Source organism: Ranitomeya imitator, chromosome 9, assembly GCF_032444005.1.
Source record: "Ranitomeya imitator isolate aRanImi1 chromosome 9, aRanImi1.pri, whole genome shotgun sequence".
Classification (NCBI taxonomy): Eukaryota; Metazoa; Chordata; class Amphibia; order Anura; family Dendrobatidae; genus Ranitomeya; species Ranitomeya imitator.
The window spans coordinates 103,109,864-103,126,508 of record NC_091290.1 but is presented as its reverse complement, the minus strand read 5'-3'; the positions used below and the strand labels follow the sequence as shown (position 1 = coordinate 103,126,508).

The 16,645-nt window shown below is 40.9% G+C and overlaps 2 protein-coding genes across 4 annotated transcripts in view; one reads left to right on the top strand and one right to left on the bottom strand.

Moving 5' to 3' along the window:
* SLC38A8 (solute carrier family 38 member 8) overlaps positions 1-8,676 on the top strand; it is a 99,784-nt gene extending 91,108 nt beyond the window's left edge. Inside the window, exons 7-10 of the mRNA XM_069740428.1 lie at positions 3,466-3,613; positions 6,175-6,374; positions 6,560-6,611; positions 7,935-8,676. Coding sequence (XP_069596529.1) covers positions 3,466-3,613; positions 6,175-6,374; positions 6,560-6,611; positions 7,935-8,037 — 503 coding nt within the window. The 3' untranslated portion in view covers positions 8,038-8,676. The remainder of the gene's footprint in view (positions 1-3,465; positions 3,614-6,174; positions 6,375-6,559; positions 6,612-7,934) is intronic.
* A 3,974-nt stretch (positions 8,677-12,650) lies between these two features.
* The window catches only part of NECAB2 (N-terminal EF-hand calcium binding protein 2), a 268,082-nt gene continuing 264,087 nt past the window's right edge, over positions 12,651-16,645 (bottom strand). For all 3 annotated transcript variants that reach the window (XM_069740424.1, XM_069740426.1, XM_069740427.1), the window contains 2 exons: positions 16,173-16,264; positions 12,651-13,815 (listed from right to left, as the gene is read on the bottom strand). In XM_069740424.1, the coding sequence (XP_069596525.1) occupies positions 13,793-13,815; positions 16,173-16,264 (115 nt within the window). In that variant the 3' untranslated portion in view covers positions 12,651-13,792. The remainder of the gene's footprint in view (positions 13,816-16,172; positions 16,265-16,645) is intronic.

Genomic DNA, 16,645 nt, shown 5'->3' with positions numbered 1-16,645 from the left:
AAGTGAAATGTGTCTTTCTTGTAATTCCTGCAGCAGAGTCCTGGCTGGAAGAAGTTGTCATGTCGGTCTGGGCCAGATTGAAAAGATGGGAAAAGTGAACGATTCCATCAGAAATAATGTCAGCGGTAAGACATTATCTTAACTGTGCTGTGATCTATGTTCTGTAGGGCTGGTATCTACCACTGACCATATGGCGGTAATAACCATATTGGTCTTTATATAGAGATTATCTTCAGTAACAGCGCGGTCGTCATCTGCCGAGGTTCTCCTCCACTATTGGGGTGCATCACCGAGTTGTTATCAAGGCTACCTGGTTAGGGGCCCACTCAGAAGCTTCGCCCTCCCTGAACCAAAACCCTAGCTACTCCTCTGGGCGTGCTAATGAATTAGGACTCCCCTACCTGATCTGTAACAAGCCCTGAAGGGAGGGAAACCCTGTAGACATTTGTGGCACACTGGCGGTTGTATAGGGCTGTACATGCAGACATGTGGCACTATGGACGCAGAACTTGTTATCCCATTAAAAAAAAATAAAGTGCAAACTCTATTAATGCACTTGGGAATTCTAAAACTTCCAATAAACACCTCAATAATCTTATTCACATGTCAACTTTTGGTGTACAAACTAGCCATATTTTTCATGGGTAGAACTCTTTACTACTGTAGTATATAGAGTTGTTCACATGTCTGGAAATATATATATATATATTTATTTTTTTTTGGGGGGGGGGGGGGGGGGGGCGATTCGGTCCATGTAAAATCATGGAGGTGTGTCTGATCAAAACCAGCAATGGAAGTCTGGGTCAGTGGAAAAATACAGAATAGGAGGTCCCATATACACTGTGTGCAGAATTATTAGGCAAGTTGTATTTCAGATGATTATTTTATTATTGATCAACAACTATGTTCTCAATCAATCAAAAGACACAGGATGACTCTTAGGAGGATATCTGTTTGTGCAGGTAACTATTACTGTGCAGAATTATTAGAACCATCTTGTTCTAGTACAAGACTGGGGTGTCCATCACTCCTCTGTGGGTCATTTGCATTTAAGCTGTTCCATCCTGCATGTCCACATGGATATTTTCTCTCTGAACCCAGCTTATACAGGTACTATACAGATGATCAGGTTTTAAATACATCAGATAGGGATTATATACATTAGATCGGACTGCTCTATAAGGGTATACCTTGACAATTGGTGGAGCAGCTTAGTATACATTTTTTTGCAAAAAACGTATCAACTAAATACCCTGTTTTTTTTTCCATCTTTTGACAAGCACTTGCTTATTACTGTGCTTTTTTATAACAGAGTATTTTTTACCTCACTGTGCTCTTTTCTGTGCACTGTGCAGAATTATTAGGCAACTTAATAAAAACCAAATATATTACCATCTCACTTGTTTAGTTTCACCAGGTAAACCAATATAACTGAACAAAATTTAGAAATAAACATTTCTGACATGCAAAAACAAAACCCCCCAAAATCAGTGACCACTATAGCCACCTTTCTTTATGATGACACTCAACAGCCTTCCATCCATAGATTCTGTCAGTTGCTTGATCTGTTTACAATCAACATTGCATGCAGGAGCCACCACAGCCTCCCAGACACTGTTCCGAGAGGTGGACTGTTTTCCCTCCCTGTAGATCTCACATTTTTTGAGGGACCACTGGTTCTCTATGGGGTTCAGATCAGGTGAACAAGGGGGCCATGTCATTATTTTTTCTTCATTGAGACTTTTACTGGCCAGCCACGCTGTGGAGTAGGTGGAGGCATGTGATGGAGCATTGTCCTGCATGAAAATCATGTTTTTCCTGAACAATACCGACGCCTTCCTGTACCACTGTTTGAAGAAGTTGTCTTCCAGAAACTGGCAGTAGGTCTGGGAGTTGAGCTTCACTCCATCCTCAACCCGAAAAGGTCCCACACTTCATCTTTGATACCAGCCCGTACAGTACCCCACCTCCACCTTGCTGGTGTCTGAGTCGGAGTGGAGCTCTCTGCCCTTTACTGATCCAGCCTCTGGCCCATCAAGAGTCACTCTCATTTCATCAGTCCATAAAACCTTTGAAAAGTCAGTCTTAAGATATTTCTTGGCCAAGTTTTGACGTTTTATCTTATGTTTCTTGTTCACAGGTGGTCGTTTTTCAGCCTTCCTTACCTTGGCCATGTCCCGGAGTATCGCACACCTTGTGCCTTTTGTTACTTCAGTAACGTTGCAGCTCTGAAATATGGCACAACTGGTGGCAAATGGCATCTTGGCAGCTTCACGCTTTATTTTCCTCAATTCATGGGCAGTTATTTTGTGCCTTTTATTCCAACACGCTTCTTGTGACCCTGTTGGCTATTTGCCATGAAACGCTTGATTGTTCGGTGATCACGCTTCAAAAGCTTGGCAATTTCAACACTGCTGCATCCCTCTGCAAGACATCTCACAATTTTGGACTTTTCCGAGCCCGTCAAATCTCTCTTCTGACCCATTTTGCCCAAGGAAAGAAAGTTGCCTAATAATTAAGCACACCTTATATAGGGTTCTGATGTCATTAGACAACACCCCTCCTCATTACAGAGATGCACATCACCTGATTTACTTAATTGGTAGTTGGCTCTCAAGCCTGAACAGCTTGGAGTAGGACAACATGTATAAAAAGTATCATGTGATCCAAAAAAACAACTTGCCTAATAATTCTGCATGCAGTGTAGTGCTCCATAGAGAATGCGTTCCATATATTGCTATATACAGAATGGTCACATGTATTGCTCCATACCATATAATGGGCCCCATATATTGCTATATACCGTATAATGGGCCCCATTCAATGCTACATGCGGAATAGTGGGTCCCATATATTGCTACATACAGTATAATGGGCCCCATATAGTGCTCTATTCATAAAAAAAAAAAAAAAATGATAAAATCAAATACTCACTTCTCCCTGTTCCATGCTGCCAGTGCTTCGGTGTCCATTGCTCCGGTCAGGACTCCAGCGTCTTGACTCACTGAAACGTGGGCGCTGTAGTGACGTCAGAGAAGTTAGTCAGAAGACATTGAGCAGGCTGGACCAGCGGATATTGGAGTTCTGGCAGCAGGGAATGGGGAGAGGTGAATATTTGAAACAGTTAAAGGTGGCCCGTGCCAGTGCTGGCCACCACGTGTAGCGCGCCAAGTCCCAGTAGGGATCAGATCGTCATGTCAGTCAGCAACAGCAGAATGCCAGCACTTCATTTCATGTCTTCAGAGTCCCACATGACTCTTGTTCTGGGACAAGTCCTGCTTGTGGTACAGTGGGTAGAGTGCAGCACTGTTCATTAAAATCCACGTGACAACACCTCGGCGCCTGAGGTTAGCATGCAGACATGCAGTTGTAAGCAGGGATTCCCAGCCAGTCTCCCGTGTAGTATCTTACGAGGGGGCGTACGCTCAGTTTCTGCTTTATCTACTGTATCTTCTTCACCTTCAGGCATCTATGGATTCCTTACATTTGGGGAAAGTGTAGCAGCGGATATCCTGATGTCCTATCCAGGCAATGATGCTGTAGTTATAGTAGCCCGATTGTTGTTTGCCATCTCGATTATCACCATCTACCCCATCATACTTCTACTGGGAAGGTAAGCATCTCTTGGAGTTCTAGATTATATCACAATAGGTTCTTGCTAAGGAGAAAACTAAAGAAAATTGGATTTGCTCATGTTCTCCTCATTAAAGGGAATCTTTCAGCAGGACTTCACACCCCAAACTATTTATATGCAGTCGGGGTCTTGCTGGCTCAGAGGAAAGTGACATACTGGAGTTGGGGACCATCATGATTGGGTACATCTTGTCGCGGTGGGATGGCTTTTAAAGTGTCAACTAAGTACACTTTGTTCTTTACATGTATTAATATTATTCATTCACTGCTCGTTATTTTTATTCTAGGTTTTTTGTGTATGTAGCTCTTTCAAAGACAAGGCCAGCAATACCTTTTACATGGCCAGTCCATTCCTCTGTTCCTGAGAAATTGGCATTTGAAATGAAAAACCAATGATGTTAAAGAGTTATGGTAGATCTGAAGCCTCTGTCCCTCCAGCTCTATTCCCTGCCTCCTCCTGATTCACCCTTTTGCCAGAAGTCAAACAGCAGAGGCTCTCAAGCAAGAGCAGGCAGCGCTGGGAGGGGAATAGAGCCGGAGTGACGGAGGCTTCAGATCTACAGATACCACGTCGGCCTCATTTGGTTATCAATTCAAATGCTGGTTGCTCAGTTACAGAAAAACGGACTCGCTATGTAAAGGTATTGCTGGCATTGTCTCTGAAAGTGATGCATATGGACATAAATAGTTCTAGAGGGGCAATCCTGCTGACAGATTCGTTTTTTAAGGAGTCACTAGGAAGGCAAGTTGTATGCTTTGGACAATCCATTTCTGTTAGAAGCATTCTCAGACAATAATCGGGTTACAAGTGATTGGCTGTAATCTGTAGGGATGCCAAACACAGTAACAAGGAAATGGATTTTCTAAACTACAGAACCCCTTTTCCAAATATCAGGACTAATCATTATTTATAAGCCCAGCATGTAATGGGAGGTTTCATGGCAATACTGGCTGCAATACAACCCGTCAATACTATCTGACATGTTAGTGTCTCTATTGTAGCCATGAAGAGGATGATAACTGGAGTGCTACTTATAGGGTCCATACGGACTTTTAGGATTGCTACTTCCAATAACGAGCTTTTCTATTTGGCTTTTATTAGTCATGTGGCAAAGCTCGTTAAAGGATTGCTATTGAATGTTAGGATTGCTATGTCCAATAGGTGGCACTAGAGTTCCTATCCTCTTCATGTCGGAGAAGGCAGTGCACATATATAATTTCCCAGAGGAGCATTGCATGGCCTAGAAGTCTCCTCACATTGGTATGTCACTCTCCACAAGGACTTTAGAAATACCCTGGTTTAGGGAAAGAGGGGGAAAAAAAAAAAAAAAAAAAAAAAAAGAGACAAGTGCGGCGCTTCCTCTGAGCGTAATACGTTTTTACCAACAAGTTAAAAACATTTCTTTTATTTGTAGTTATGCTCACCTTCTATCGGTAAGAAATGCACGTTGAGATTCTCAAGGAATCAATTCTTTAGGCAACTCTTCTTCGTATGTTGTATAATCCAATAAGGTGTGCAGCTCACTTTGGAGAACTATGTGTTGATCCTGCTTCAGATCCACATAGGTGGCAATTTCAAAGAGAAAAAAAACAAAACAAAAAAAAAAACTCCAAGTAAATGTGGCGCTAAGCACCTACGGATTTTTTTAATTCATCCACTTCAAGTGAAAAATGTTAAAAAATTCATTTATTTTCTCAAAATAAAATATATTTGTAAATTTTTTTAAAAAACAGTACAACGCGTTTCGGCTGCTATTTTTACAGTGCAGCCTTCATCAGGTAGTAAAAAAACAAAAAGAACAAACAATACAATAAGCACTATAAAATGCTTATTGTATTGTTTGTTCTTTTTGTTTTTTTTTTTACTACCTGATGAAGGCTGCACTGTAAAAATAGCAGCCGAAACGCGTTGTACTGTTTTTTAAAAAAATTTACAAATATATTTTATTTTGAGAAAATAAATGAATTTTTTAACATTTTTCACTTGAAGTGGATGAATTAAAAAAATCCGTAGGTGCTTAGCGCCACATTTACTTGGAGTTTTTTTTTTTGTTTTGTTTTTTTTCTCTTTGAAACTCTCCACAAGGAGGAACTTTACCTCTTAGAACCTAGTCTAACCATGTAACGGACCTCTGACCTCCCTTAATGCATTGCTCTCCGATAAAGGGGTCTTCTGGAATTTGTACAAATTCAACTAAGAGCAAATATGCAAATAATTAGAAAAAAAACCACATTCAATCCCTGGCTGCTCCTTGTCACCACATGACCACTGACACAATCACCAGACTGAGTGGCTGTAGTGATCACAGATGAAGCACGTCATGTGACTACCACAATTCGAGGGTAGATGCCTTCTAACAACTTAAAAAAATGTCCATTTTATCACTTTGTTGGCTAAAAAATATCCTGCAAATGAATTTCAAAAGTCAAGTAACAACATATGTTTATCTATATAGAAATATACTGTATAATGTAAAACTCTGCTCAAAGGATTTTGTTTTTCTTGGCAAATCTCCATTTCTCTTCCATCCCCTGTATCAGATCTGTCCTTCAAGAAGCCTGGTTGGATCACAAATACATGACTGCGTATGTAACGGTCTCCTATGAACGGTGCGTCAGGGTGACACTGACTGTGCTCTGGATCCTAGTTACCCTCATCATTGCTCTGTTTGTTCCTGACATCAGTGAGATCATCTCGGTCATAGGAGGAATCAGTGCTTTCTTCATATTCATCTTCCCAGGTAAACCTTCCCCTGATCAAAATGCCTTAAAGTCAGCAAGATTTTAAGCTCACTATTGCCAACAGAAATCCGAATCCTACCCTTAAACTGATAGGCCTGGACTTTAGTATTTTTAGAATGTTATGCTAATGTCATTTTCATTTGTGACACTTTTTTTATAAGTGCATTCATTCTTTTATTTATAGGGCTGTGTCTAATTTGTGCTATGGAAACAGAAGCAATGGACCAGAAGAAAAAGTAAGTGATTTATATGTAATACTGCTTACATATGGGAAAGGTGCAGACAGAGATGCAGACTTCAAGTACAAATGATGATCTGTTTCCATCTGTTGTAATGTTAAATTTTTCCAGGAATTATAATTTATTTTAAATAGAAAAATCTGTGCCAGGATTATGGGGAGAACACAGGTCAACATGTCATGGGGCCTCCACTACCCAAGTCACTCCAGCTCTTCAAAGGCACTTTCAGCAGCACGACATACAGTTAACAAACTGGATAGACGGCTATGAGTCTTTTTTTTTTTTTTTCCTAAAACAATTTTAGGATAAAATGTTTCATTAGGAATTTTATATTGTTAGGCTTCTTCAGCCTCTATGTATCACAGTGCATAGACTGCAGGATGAGTTATCAGCGAGCTTGTTCTGAGCTCTTCTATACAAATTTATGACCACAAAAAATTACTTGTAGCATTATACTATGCTATATGTATGCCCCCAATTGACTATACAAGGCATATACTCTCATACACTGCAGTCCAGTCCGATGGGAATCTGTCTTGATCAGGCATAGGTGAAGCCTCATATGTCATACACAATGTCCTCCCATCGCACTCCTGTATAGGTGCACTTGTGTCCTGCTGAGGGCACAGCAAAGAACTCAAGCACAGTAGGACAGAAGTGCACCTACATAGGAGAGCAATAGCATACTGTATCTGTGACATACGATGCATCATTCATGCGAAGCAGGTAAGGAGGATGGTGAGCATAAGACGACGACGAGCCGAATCAAGACCAAAGACTCCCATTGGATCGGACCTCAGTGTATGTGAGTAGAAGTTTGTTCTTTTTTGTGACTCGGATAGAGAATTGGGGACATGGATAACCATACTAGAAAGCTATAACAGAGGGTGTAGAAGTGCTGGCCCAATGTTGGGGAAAACCTGGTGACAGGTTCCCTTTAACTCATTCTGCAGCCATATATGTGCCATAATACATAGAGGATATAAAAGCTAAATGGCTAAAATATTTATTGCATATCTGATTTTAATCAAAGAACAAACATTTGTGTAAAAATAAAATGCCCCATAAGGTATTCACATCCTTTAACGCACTGAGTTGTGCTGCTGCGATGTCCACAAGACTTGGGGTGTTGGGATTACAAGCTGAAAAGGCAAGGTTCTGGGAAGAGTCCAAGAAGAATTGTCCTTGCACGGGCAGGTCTCTAGTCCACCTTATGCTTAGGCTTCAGTAACCATACAAGACCAAGTCAATAACAGGTGTGTAAAGTGTTGTGGCTAGTCGAAAGACTAACATCTGCTCTACTGTGTCTCCTGTCTGCAGATCATGTCTCATCGCCTGGGGGATCGTCTCCGTTCTCTGTGGAGCCTTCATATTTGGACAGAGTACGACTATTGCAGTTATGGAACTTCTGCATAAGTTCTGACATGTCACACCGATTTGTCAAATGTTCTGTCATATCTTATTTAACTTTTCTATTCTCCTACAGGGAAATAGTAGATGTAATATGAAGTTAATGGTAGTCCTAGTCGAAATGGTGAAAAGAACAGTGCAAGAACCATATAGAAGCCAGGCTAATGGTTTTCTGCAGGTTGTAGGAGAAATCATCCTGGAAAAAAGGGCCTTAGATGAAATTTAATCCACATACTTGTTCACATACACAATTTTTATGACATAATGGATTGAAGAATATCTATGGCAACCCACTTACAAGTATAACCAAAAAGTGAATTTCCACTTTCATCATACACATTTTTAGTTGTAAATTCTGTACTCTGGGACAACAGCAGAAAATGAAAATCGTGACTTGAGGTCAAATATTGAGGACTTTCTGACCCCAAATTCTCTTTAGAAATAAAATTGAGGCAGAAAAAGGGTTAAAAAGGAGGCCGGAGGAATACATTTACAATTTTGATCGTTTTGTTTTGTTTTTTGGAGGGGGAGGCTTTGTTTATAATGCTCAGTGTGGTGTACATGTCTAATTTTATTCCGCAAGTTATTCCAGCCATAAAAATGTTTTGTCTTTTTTAATGTTTTACTACTTTTCACAATAAAAAAACTTTTTTAATTGTCGTGGCATTCTAAAATAATATTTTTGTCAATAGGATTTTTTTTTTCTTTTTTAAGCAAGTGAAATTGTTTGCAGCAGTACCATGTTAGGAGGGTACACATGACTTATTGATTATCTCACCCATTATCCACATGTAGGTGACTTTCCTATTCCAGAAAAAAATTCCTACGTGTCAGAATGGAAGGCTCACCCTTGTTTGCAAACTTTTCCCAGTGTTGTGCCTCTTCGCACAACCAGGTGAGCAAGATTCAAGATGTTCTTTTCTCTCCAAGTAAGATTCACTCATACACTAAGGCTCTTTCACACGTACCGGAGACACCGACACGTAGACCCATTCAAATGAATGGGTCTGTGCCCATATCTGTGTTTTTACGGACCGTGTGTCCAAGTAACCCACACAGACATGTGATACGTGCAGCTGCACAAAAACATGTGGACCCATTCAAGTCAATGGCTCTGCGTAAACAAGTACCGCACACGGATGTCGTCCGTGTGCCGCATCAGTATCAAATGGATGGCCGCCAGGGAAGAAGCGTTACAGTAAGCGCTGTTCCCTGGCAGCTGGTGCTGAAAATGGCTCTCATCATTCTCCTCTGCTCTGCCGGCGATTGGCACGAGCGGAGGAGAATGAGGAGTTGTACTAAGGTTCTAACTATGACAGCAGGAGCGGATGATCGGGATATTCCTCAACCGTCGCCTGCGATATAACTAAATAAAAGAATGAAAAACCCGACGTGAGTTCCCCTCTATTTTCTTGAACCAACCAGGCAAAACTCACAGCTGAGGGCTGCAACCCTCAGCTGTCAGATTCTGCAAGATTGGTTGTCAAGAATAGAGAAGTCCCCATGCTGTTTTTTTTTTTTAAATAAAAAAAAAAACAAAAATCTGCATGGGGTCCCCCCATTTGAATCGCATGCATGCAGGAGGAGTGTTGACTCCTGCTCTGAGCAACAACTTGCATATCAATGTACCTGGGTGACCCCGCAGCCATGTTTCGGCCTGGGGTCACCATGTGGAATATTGGCACAACACTATCACAATCATACTGCGCCGATCAGAACAGAGGGAGCTCCCTCCCTGTGCTATGCCAATTGATGTCAGTATGGATAGTGGATACAGAGGGCTTAAACGTCAGTGATCGGTGCTTGCACAGATCGTGGGCGTTTCTGCAAGGTGTCACCTATATTATATTGCTGAAGTCTGCTACTGATTGCGCTGGCCCTTGGAGTGAGCTGATGCGATCCACAGGTACAACAGTTTGCGGGAACACACCTCCCGTATCAGAGTGCGTGTCAGATGAGTGTCGTGTCCTGTTGAAAGACCCATGACCTGTGACTGACACCAAGCTTTCTGACACTGGGCAGCACATTTCTCTCTAGAACCCCTTGATAGTCTTGAGATGTCATTGTACCCTGCACAGATTCTAGGCATCCTGTGCCAGATGCAGAAAAGCAGGCCCAGAGCATAAGAGCCTCCTCCATGTTTCACAAAAGGGACAGTGTTATTTTCTTGATATGCTTCATTTTTCCATCTGTGAACATAGAGCTGATGTGCCTTGCGAAAAAGTTTCATTTGTCTCCTCTGTCCATAGGACATTCTCCCAGAAGCTTTGTGGCTTGTCAACATGTAGTTTGGCAAATTCCAGTCTGACTTTTTTTTTCTTTCAACAATGGTGTCCTCCTTGGTCGTCTCCCATGAAGTCCACTTTGGCTCATACAATGACGGATGGTGCGATCTGACACTGATGTTCGTTGAGCTTGAAGTTCACCTGTAATCTGTTCATAAGTTTTTCTGGGCTCTTGTTACCATTCATATTATCTGTCTATTTGATTTGTCATCAATCCTCCTGTGGCCACGTCCAGGTAGATTGGCTACAGTCCTATGGACCTTAAATTTCTGAATAATTTGTGCAACTGTAGTCACAGGAACATCAAGCTGCTTGGAGATGGTCTTCTAACCTTTATCTTTTTAACATGATTGTCTATCGTTTTCTTTCTAATCTCCTGATACAACTCTTTCCTTCGCTTCCTCTGGTCCATGTTGAGTGTGATACACACCATGTCACCAAACAGCACAGTGAGTATCTGTAGCACTATACACAGGCCCACTCACTGATTCCAAGATTGTAGACACCTGTGATGCTAGTTAGTATACACACCTTGATTTAACAGGTCCCTTTTGTCACATTATTTTCATGGGTACCATCATTTCTGTCCAGGCCTATTTCAGGAGTTCTTTTTTTGTTTTCAATTCTGTGGAAGAATGGTTGAAAAGCAACTTCTGACTTTCATTTGTTTTCATAGATCTTTTATTACTTTTGTCAGATTCAAGTTATTTCTGTGACAATTGTGGGTTTTTCTGTCATTAAACGAGGGGTACCAACAATTCTGACCACGTGTGTATAGAGGTTTGGTATCTGCCTCTTCGTACTGACGTAGGGAATCGTATTGTCTGGTCAGTTTTCTCATATAGGGAACAAAGTAGATACAGTTTTTGTAGGATTGCATTTTTTTAAAATGTTAACACACTTCCCAGTGCATCATATGATAAAATGAATTAGGTCATTCAAAAGTACAACTCGTCCCCCAAAAAACAAGCCCTAATATGGCAATATTGATGGAAAAATAAAAAAAGATCATGGGTCTTGGAAGATGAGGAAAAAGCAAAAATTCAAAATCGTGAAGGTTAAAGGAAGGTTTTAATTTCCATGATCTAGTTTCAGTCCCCAGTGCTATCAATTTTTAAGTTATAGGAGAAGGGAACTCCAAGAGTACAGTCACAGATGAAAGTGTTGGCATCCTTGAAATTAGTTTGGAAAATGAAGTATTTCTCCCAGAAAATTATTGCAATTATACGTTACACACTTTTATTTAAGCCAAAGTGAACATCATTTCACACAAAATCCCCAAACTGGGCAGGACAAAATTGTTGGCACTCAACTTAATATTTGTTTGCAGTTATTTATTCCAAAGTGTGTGCAATCAATCGCTTGCTATAACCATCAACAAGCCCCTTACACCTGGAATTTTTGTCAAACTACCTGTTTGACAGCAAGAATTTCTTAGGAAATTGATTGGGGCTACTTATCCACCATCCGGACTATAATGCATTGCAACCTTTCATCAATTTTTCTCTGCCGTCCATGTCGAGGGAGATTACAACTTATGGTACTATAGCTAAACTTCTTGATTATATTGTGCACCATGGAAAAAGGAACAACAAGATTTTTGGAGTTGGACTTGTAACCTTGAGGTTGTTGATAGTATAACAATTTTGTGTCTCAAGTCCTCACAGTTCTCCTCTCCACTTTTTGTTTTCTATGCTTAGTGTTACACACACAAACATGCAATGCAAATATTGAGTCAACGTCTCCCCTTTTTATCTGGTTTCAGGTGTGATTTTCATATTGCCCACACCTGTTACTTGACACAGGTGAGTTTGAACGAGCATCGCATTCTTGAAACAAAGATGTCTAACCACAATTTTGGAAAGGCTCCAACTATTTTTTTCCAGTCTATTTTGGGGGTTTTATGTGAAATTATGCCCAATTTGCATAGTTTTCTCTTTTTTGCGTTGTTCCAATACACACAAAGGAAATGAATGTGTGTGCATAAGAAAAGATGTGTAATTGCAATAATTCTCTGGGATAAATACTTCATTTTCTGGAACAATTTCAATGGCGCCCACACTTTCGGCCAGGACTGTATGTATGTATTCTGATAGAGTAGCCCTCCTCCCCTTAACTTCACGTCTTGAATGTTGTAAGGCTCTTGAGTGAACCCATCCATCCAAAGTTAGGGTGTTGATCAAATATGAAGCAACAACTCTCCTGATGCTGAGACATCTGAGTGTTACTATTTCATGACCATTACAATCTCCTGCCCCATGAATGATGTTTAAAGGAACAGCAATAATTTTAATAAAAACTGAAAAAAGCAACAGTATCGCAAAAATGAGGGAATCCAAAGTATTGTCAAGACTTTTATTGGGTATTATTTTGGCTTTACATATCCTATCATATAGAATTCCTTTGGAATAACATTTTTCTAGCAACTTGCATTGTACTAATAAAACCTATATGGATAATGGTCAGTTCACAGAATTCTAGAATATTAAACATGACATTGGGAGAAAAAAAAACTAAATTTGTGCATATTAATCATTCCTGGATAGAAAGAACGTCATTACTTAGTTCCAGCTGCTATATTAGCTCTGTGAGTCTAGTCATACATCATGGGATGACACTGGTTGAACAACAGAAGAACACTGATCCATAGATGGTACAATCTGAACTAAAACAGATTTTCTACAACCGTCTTTAATCTGCAATATTAGACATCATCAATTTACGGAGCTGATATTTTCAGCTGGCTTGTTTGTATTTCTTTTTAATATATTCTCAACTCTAAGATTTCTTGTGGAAGGCAAAACTATCTACAACAATGGTAATGAATAGTGATGAGCGAGTATACTCGTTGCTTGGGTTTTCCCGAGCATGCTCGGGTGACCTCCGAGTATTTAAGTGTTTGGAGATTTAGTTTTCATCGCTGCAGCTGAATGATTTACAGCTACTAGCCAGCCTGAGTACATGTGGTTGCTGCCTGGTTGCTAGGGAGTCCCCACATGTACTCAAGCTGGCTAGTAGCTGTAAATCATTCAGCTGCAGGGATGAAAACTAAATCTCTGAACACTAACAAATACTCGAAGGTCACACGAGCAACGAGCATACTCGCTCATCACTAGTAATGAATAAATGCAAAAGGTTTGATAATGCATGCACAAGAGAGAAGATCAGTGCTACGGACCTATTTTATTAGCCTCCAGATATTCCCTCGATTCTCTTGCTTCTCAAAAGGTCCTTAGGTTAAATATGTTTTGAGGCATTTCAAACGTGGAATATTGGTTGTAACAAGGTTTCCCTTTTTGACAAGCAAATACATTCCCCATCATGTGGATTTAAGAGACAGCACTTGGTACAAAGTCATCAGAAGGAGACACATCTCAACTAGAAGGTTTTTGAAGCCTCCTGGTAAGATGGAGACACAATGCTCAAAGAGCCAACGATGACAGAACCAGACTCTGGTCAACTTCACAAGTGGCACAGTCAATCTCAACCAAGGGTACACCAGGCAGCTGGAAAAAAGAAACAAAAAATATTTATGAAGGGAGGCTTCCAATAATTTCTTGTTTTACAGCTCAGGCCTACTCAGGGTTTACACTTTTTATACTTGGTCCTAGAGCAGGCCTGGAAGAAGAGAGCCCTTAGGTTTAGAGTGGATTATAGTGAGTGAAGAAGTCTTCATTCAGCATTAACATCCATGTTCTACAGATCTGTTGTAAGAAGTAAAAAAAATTCTGGTAAAAATTACCGTGTTTTACGGACTATAAGACACACTTTTTCCTCCCAAAATACGGAGGAAAATGGGTGGTGCATCTTATAGTCCGGATGTATGGGCTCTGGCTGTGGTTGGGGAGCAGTTTCGGTGGAACATAGGGTCACAGGAAGCTGGAGTCAGCGGCTCCGGCTAACTCCTGTGCCCACTGCTAAAGAGAAATGAATATGCACTGCATTCCATGCTCATGGGCATGGAGGGCAATGCATATTCATTTTTCTGGCATCCCTGGTATAATTGGCCCCATCCTGTTCCTTGTATCCATGGCCCCATCAGGAAAAGATTAAAAAAAAAACATTACACTCACCTACACTGCGCTCCCTCGCAGCCTACTGCTTCGGTGCTAGCAGCTGATTAATTCTTGTAAGCAGCGCATGGCAGGTACGTCATGTGCTGATCACAAGCAGAGCGAGCACAGCTGCCAGAATACTCAGGACCATTCATCGGAGATCGCGTTGAATATTCATTCCTCTTCAGTAGCGCGCAGTGTCAGCCAGCGGCTTCCTGCTGCGGCCGGAGGAACACGCGCGCCGATACTTAAATATTCAAAATATTTATTTCTCTTATTTCTCTTAAGTATCGGCGCACGTGACCGCCGGTAGAAGCAGGGAGCAGGCAGCTGACAGCGCACGCTACTGAAGAGGAATGGATACTCACCGCAATCTCCAATGAATGGTCCCGGTGAGTATTCCGGCAGCTGTGCTCGCTCTGCTTGTGATCAGCACACGACATCCCTGCCATGCGCTGCTTACAAGAATTAACCAGCTGCTGGCACCGAAACAGGATGCTGTGAGGGAGTGCCGTGTTAATGAGTGTAATGTTTGTTGTTTTATTTTTTGTTTGTTTTTTTCCTGATGGGGCCAATTAGAAAAGAAAAAGGATTGGACCAATCAATCCAGGAACAGGATGGGGACAATTATACCAGAATAGAGATGGGACCAATCAAACAAGGACCATGATGGGACCAATAATACCAGGATAAGGATGGGGCCATGCACACTAGGATAGGGGATATTACAGTACAGAGTTGACCATTTTTTTGCTTCATTTTTTTTTCCATAATTTCCTCCTCTAAAACCTAGGTGCGTCTTATGGTCCAGTGCATCTTATAGTCCGAAAAATACGGTAAATATAAATGGCAAGTTTTCTCAACAAATGGCATTGTAGGTAATACATAATTACTAACAGAGAATGTAGAACATGATGGATAAAGTTTAACCTTCATGGACCTATGTCCTTTTGGAACCTATCGAAGTGAAAAGTGGTGTAAATTGTGATTTGCAAAGCTGGCAAAAAGAAGAAACCACATTGTTACATTATATTACATACATTACAGCAGACCTGTTTTGAGGGAGAGCTGTAATAGACATGGTCAGTACTGTGGACTCAATAACTTGTGACAAAATAAAAGTCTATTTGAAGAGCATAGTCTAAACAAGAGAAAAATAAATTCAAATGTTCATCTATCTACAGGATATGATTTTTGGGCGTCCTACCTATAAGCTCTAGAAGGGAAGTCCCGATTTTCAGTTTCAGAGGAGATCATTGAGAGCGATGGTCAAACATGTTCTGGAAATTATGGGATCCCAGCAATGGGATTACCAGTGGTTGTATATTTTTCACTTATTCTGGGATAAACTTTCCCTGTAAAGCATACTTGCCTGCACTTCCAGATCGTGAGCCGTTGCAGGAAGACAGATTTTTCACATTTAACTGGCTATTAGTGATGAGCGAATATACTCATTACTTGAGATTTCCCGAGTCCTCCGAGTATTTTTTTTAGTGCTTGGAGATTTAGTTTTTCTTGCCGCAGCTGAATGATTTACAGCTATTAGCCAGCTTGATTACATGTGGGGATTCCCTAGCAAACAGGCAACCCGCCTGGCTAATATCTGTAAATCATTCAGCTGAGGTGATGAAAACTAAATCTCCGAACACTAAAAAATACTCAGAGGACACCCGAGCGTGCTAGGGAAATCTCGAGTAACGAGTATATTCGCTCATCACTATTGGCTATATTACACCAGCATAATTTTTGGGGACCTTATATTTGGAAGGGGGGGGGGTGGGCAAGTATGAGGCAGTCTCAGGAATTACCTGGCACAAACATTGTGGAGATGGATTCTGGTTGGGTCAGTGTATCCACCTTTACATGCTGAAACTTTTTACAGGGTGCACTCTGAAGATGCCTGTAGAAAAACAGATAATGAGTGGAATTTAATGACTGATTATGAACTGCTTTCCACTGAATATTAAAAAATGACCGGTTGATCACTGCAGCTCCATCACAGACCCCTAAACAGAAGCAATCCTGTGCAGTAAAGGAGCTATAGGGACCCCGCTCCTGTCATTGTTGTGATGTTGAGAGCACATTGACTAGACCTCCGTAGATCATACAGTTATGGCATGTTCTGTAGAGTTTTAGATGGTAATACGCCTTTTTGATCATCATCCAGAATTTCCAGGACTCGAATTTCAGGTATTTGTTTTAATTTCAGATGAATTGTTTGTAAAAGCTCCTACAGCAGTTCTTACATAGAATACATTTCTGGAGTAAACACTACTGAATT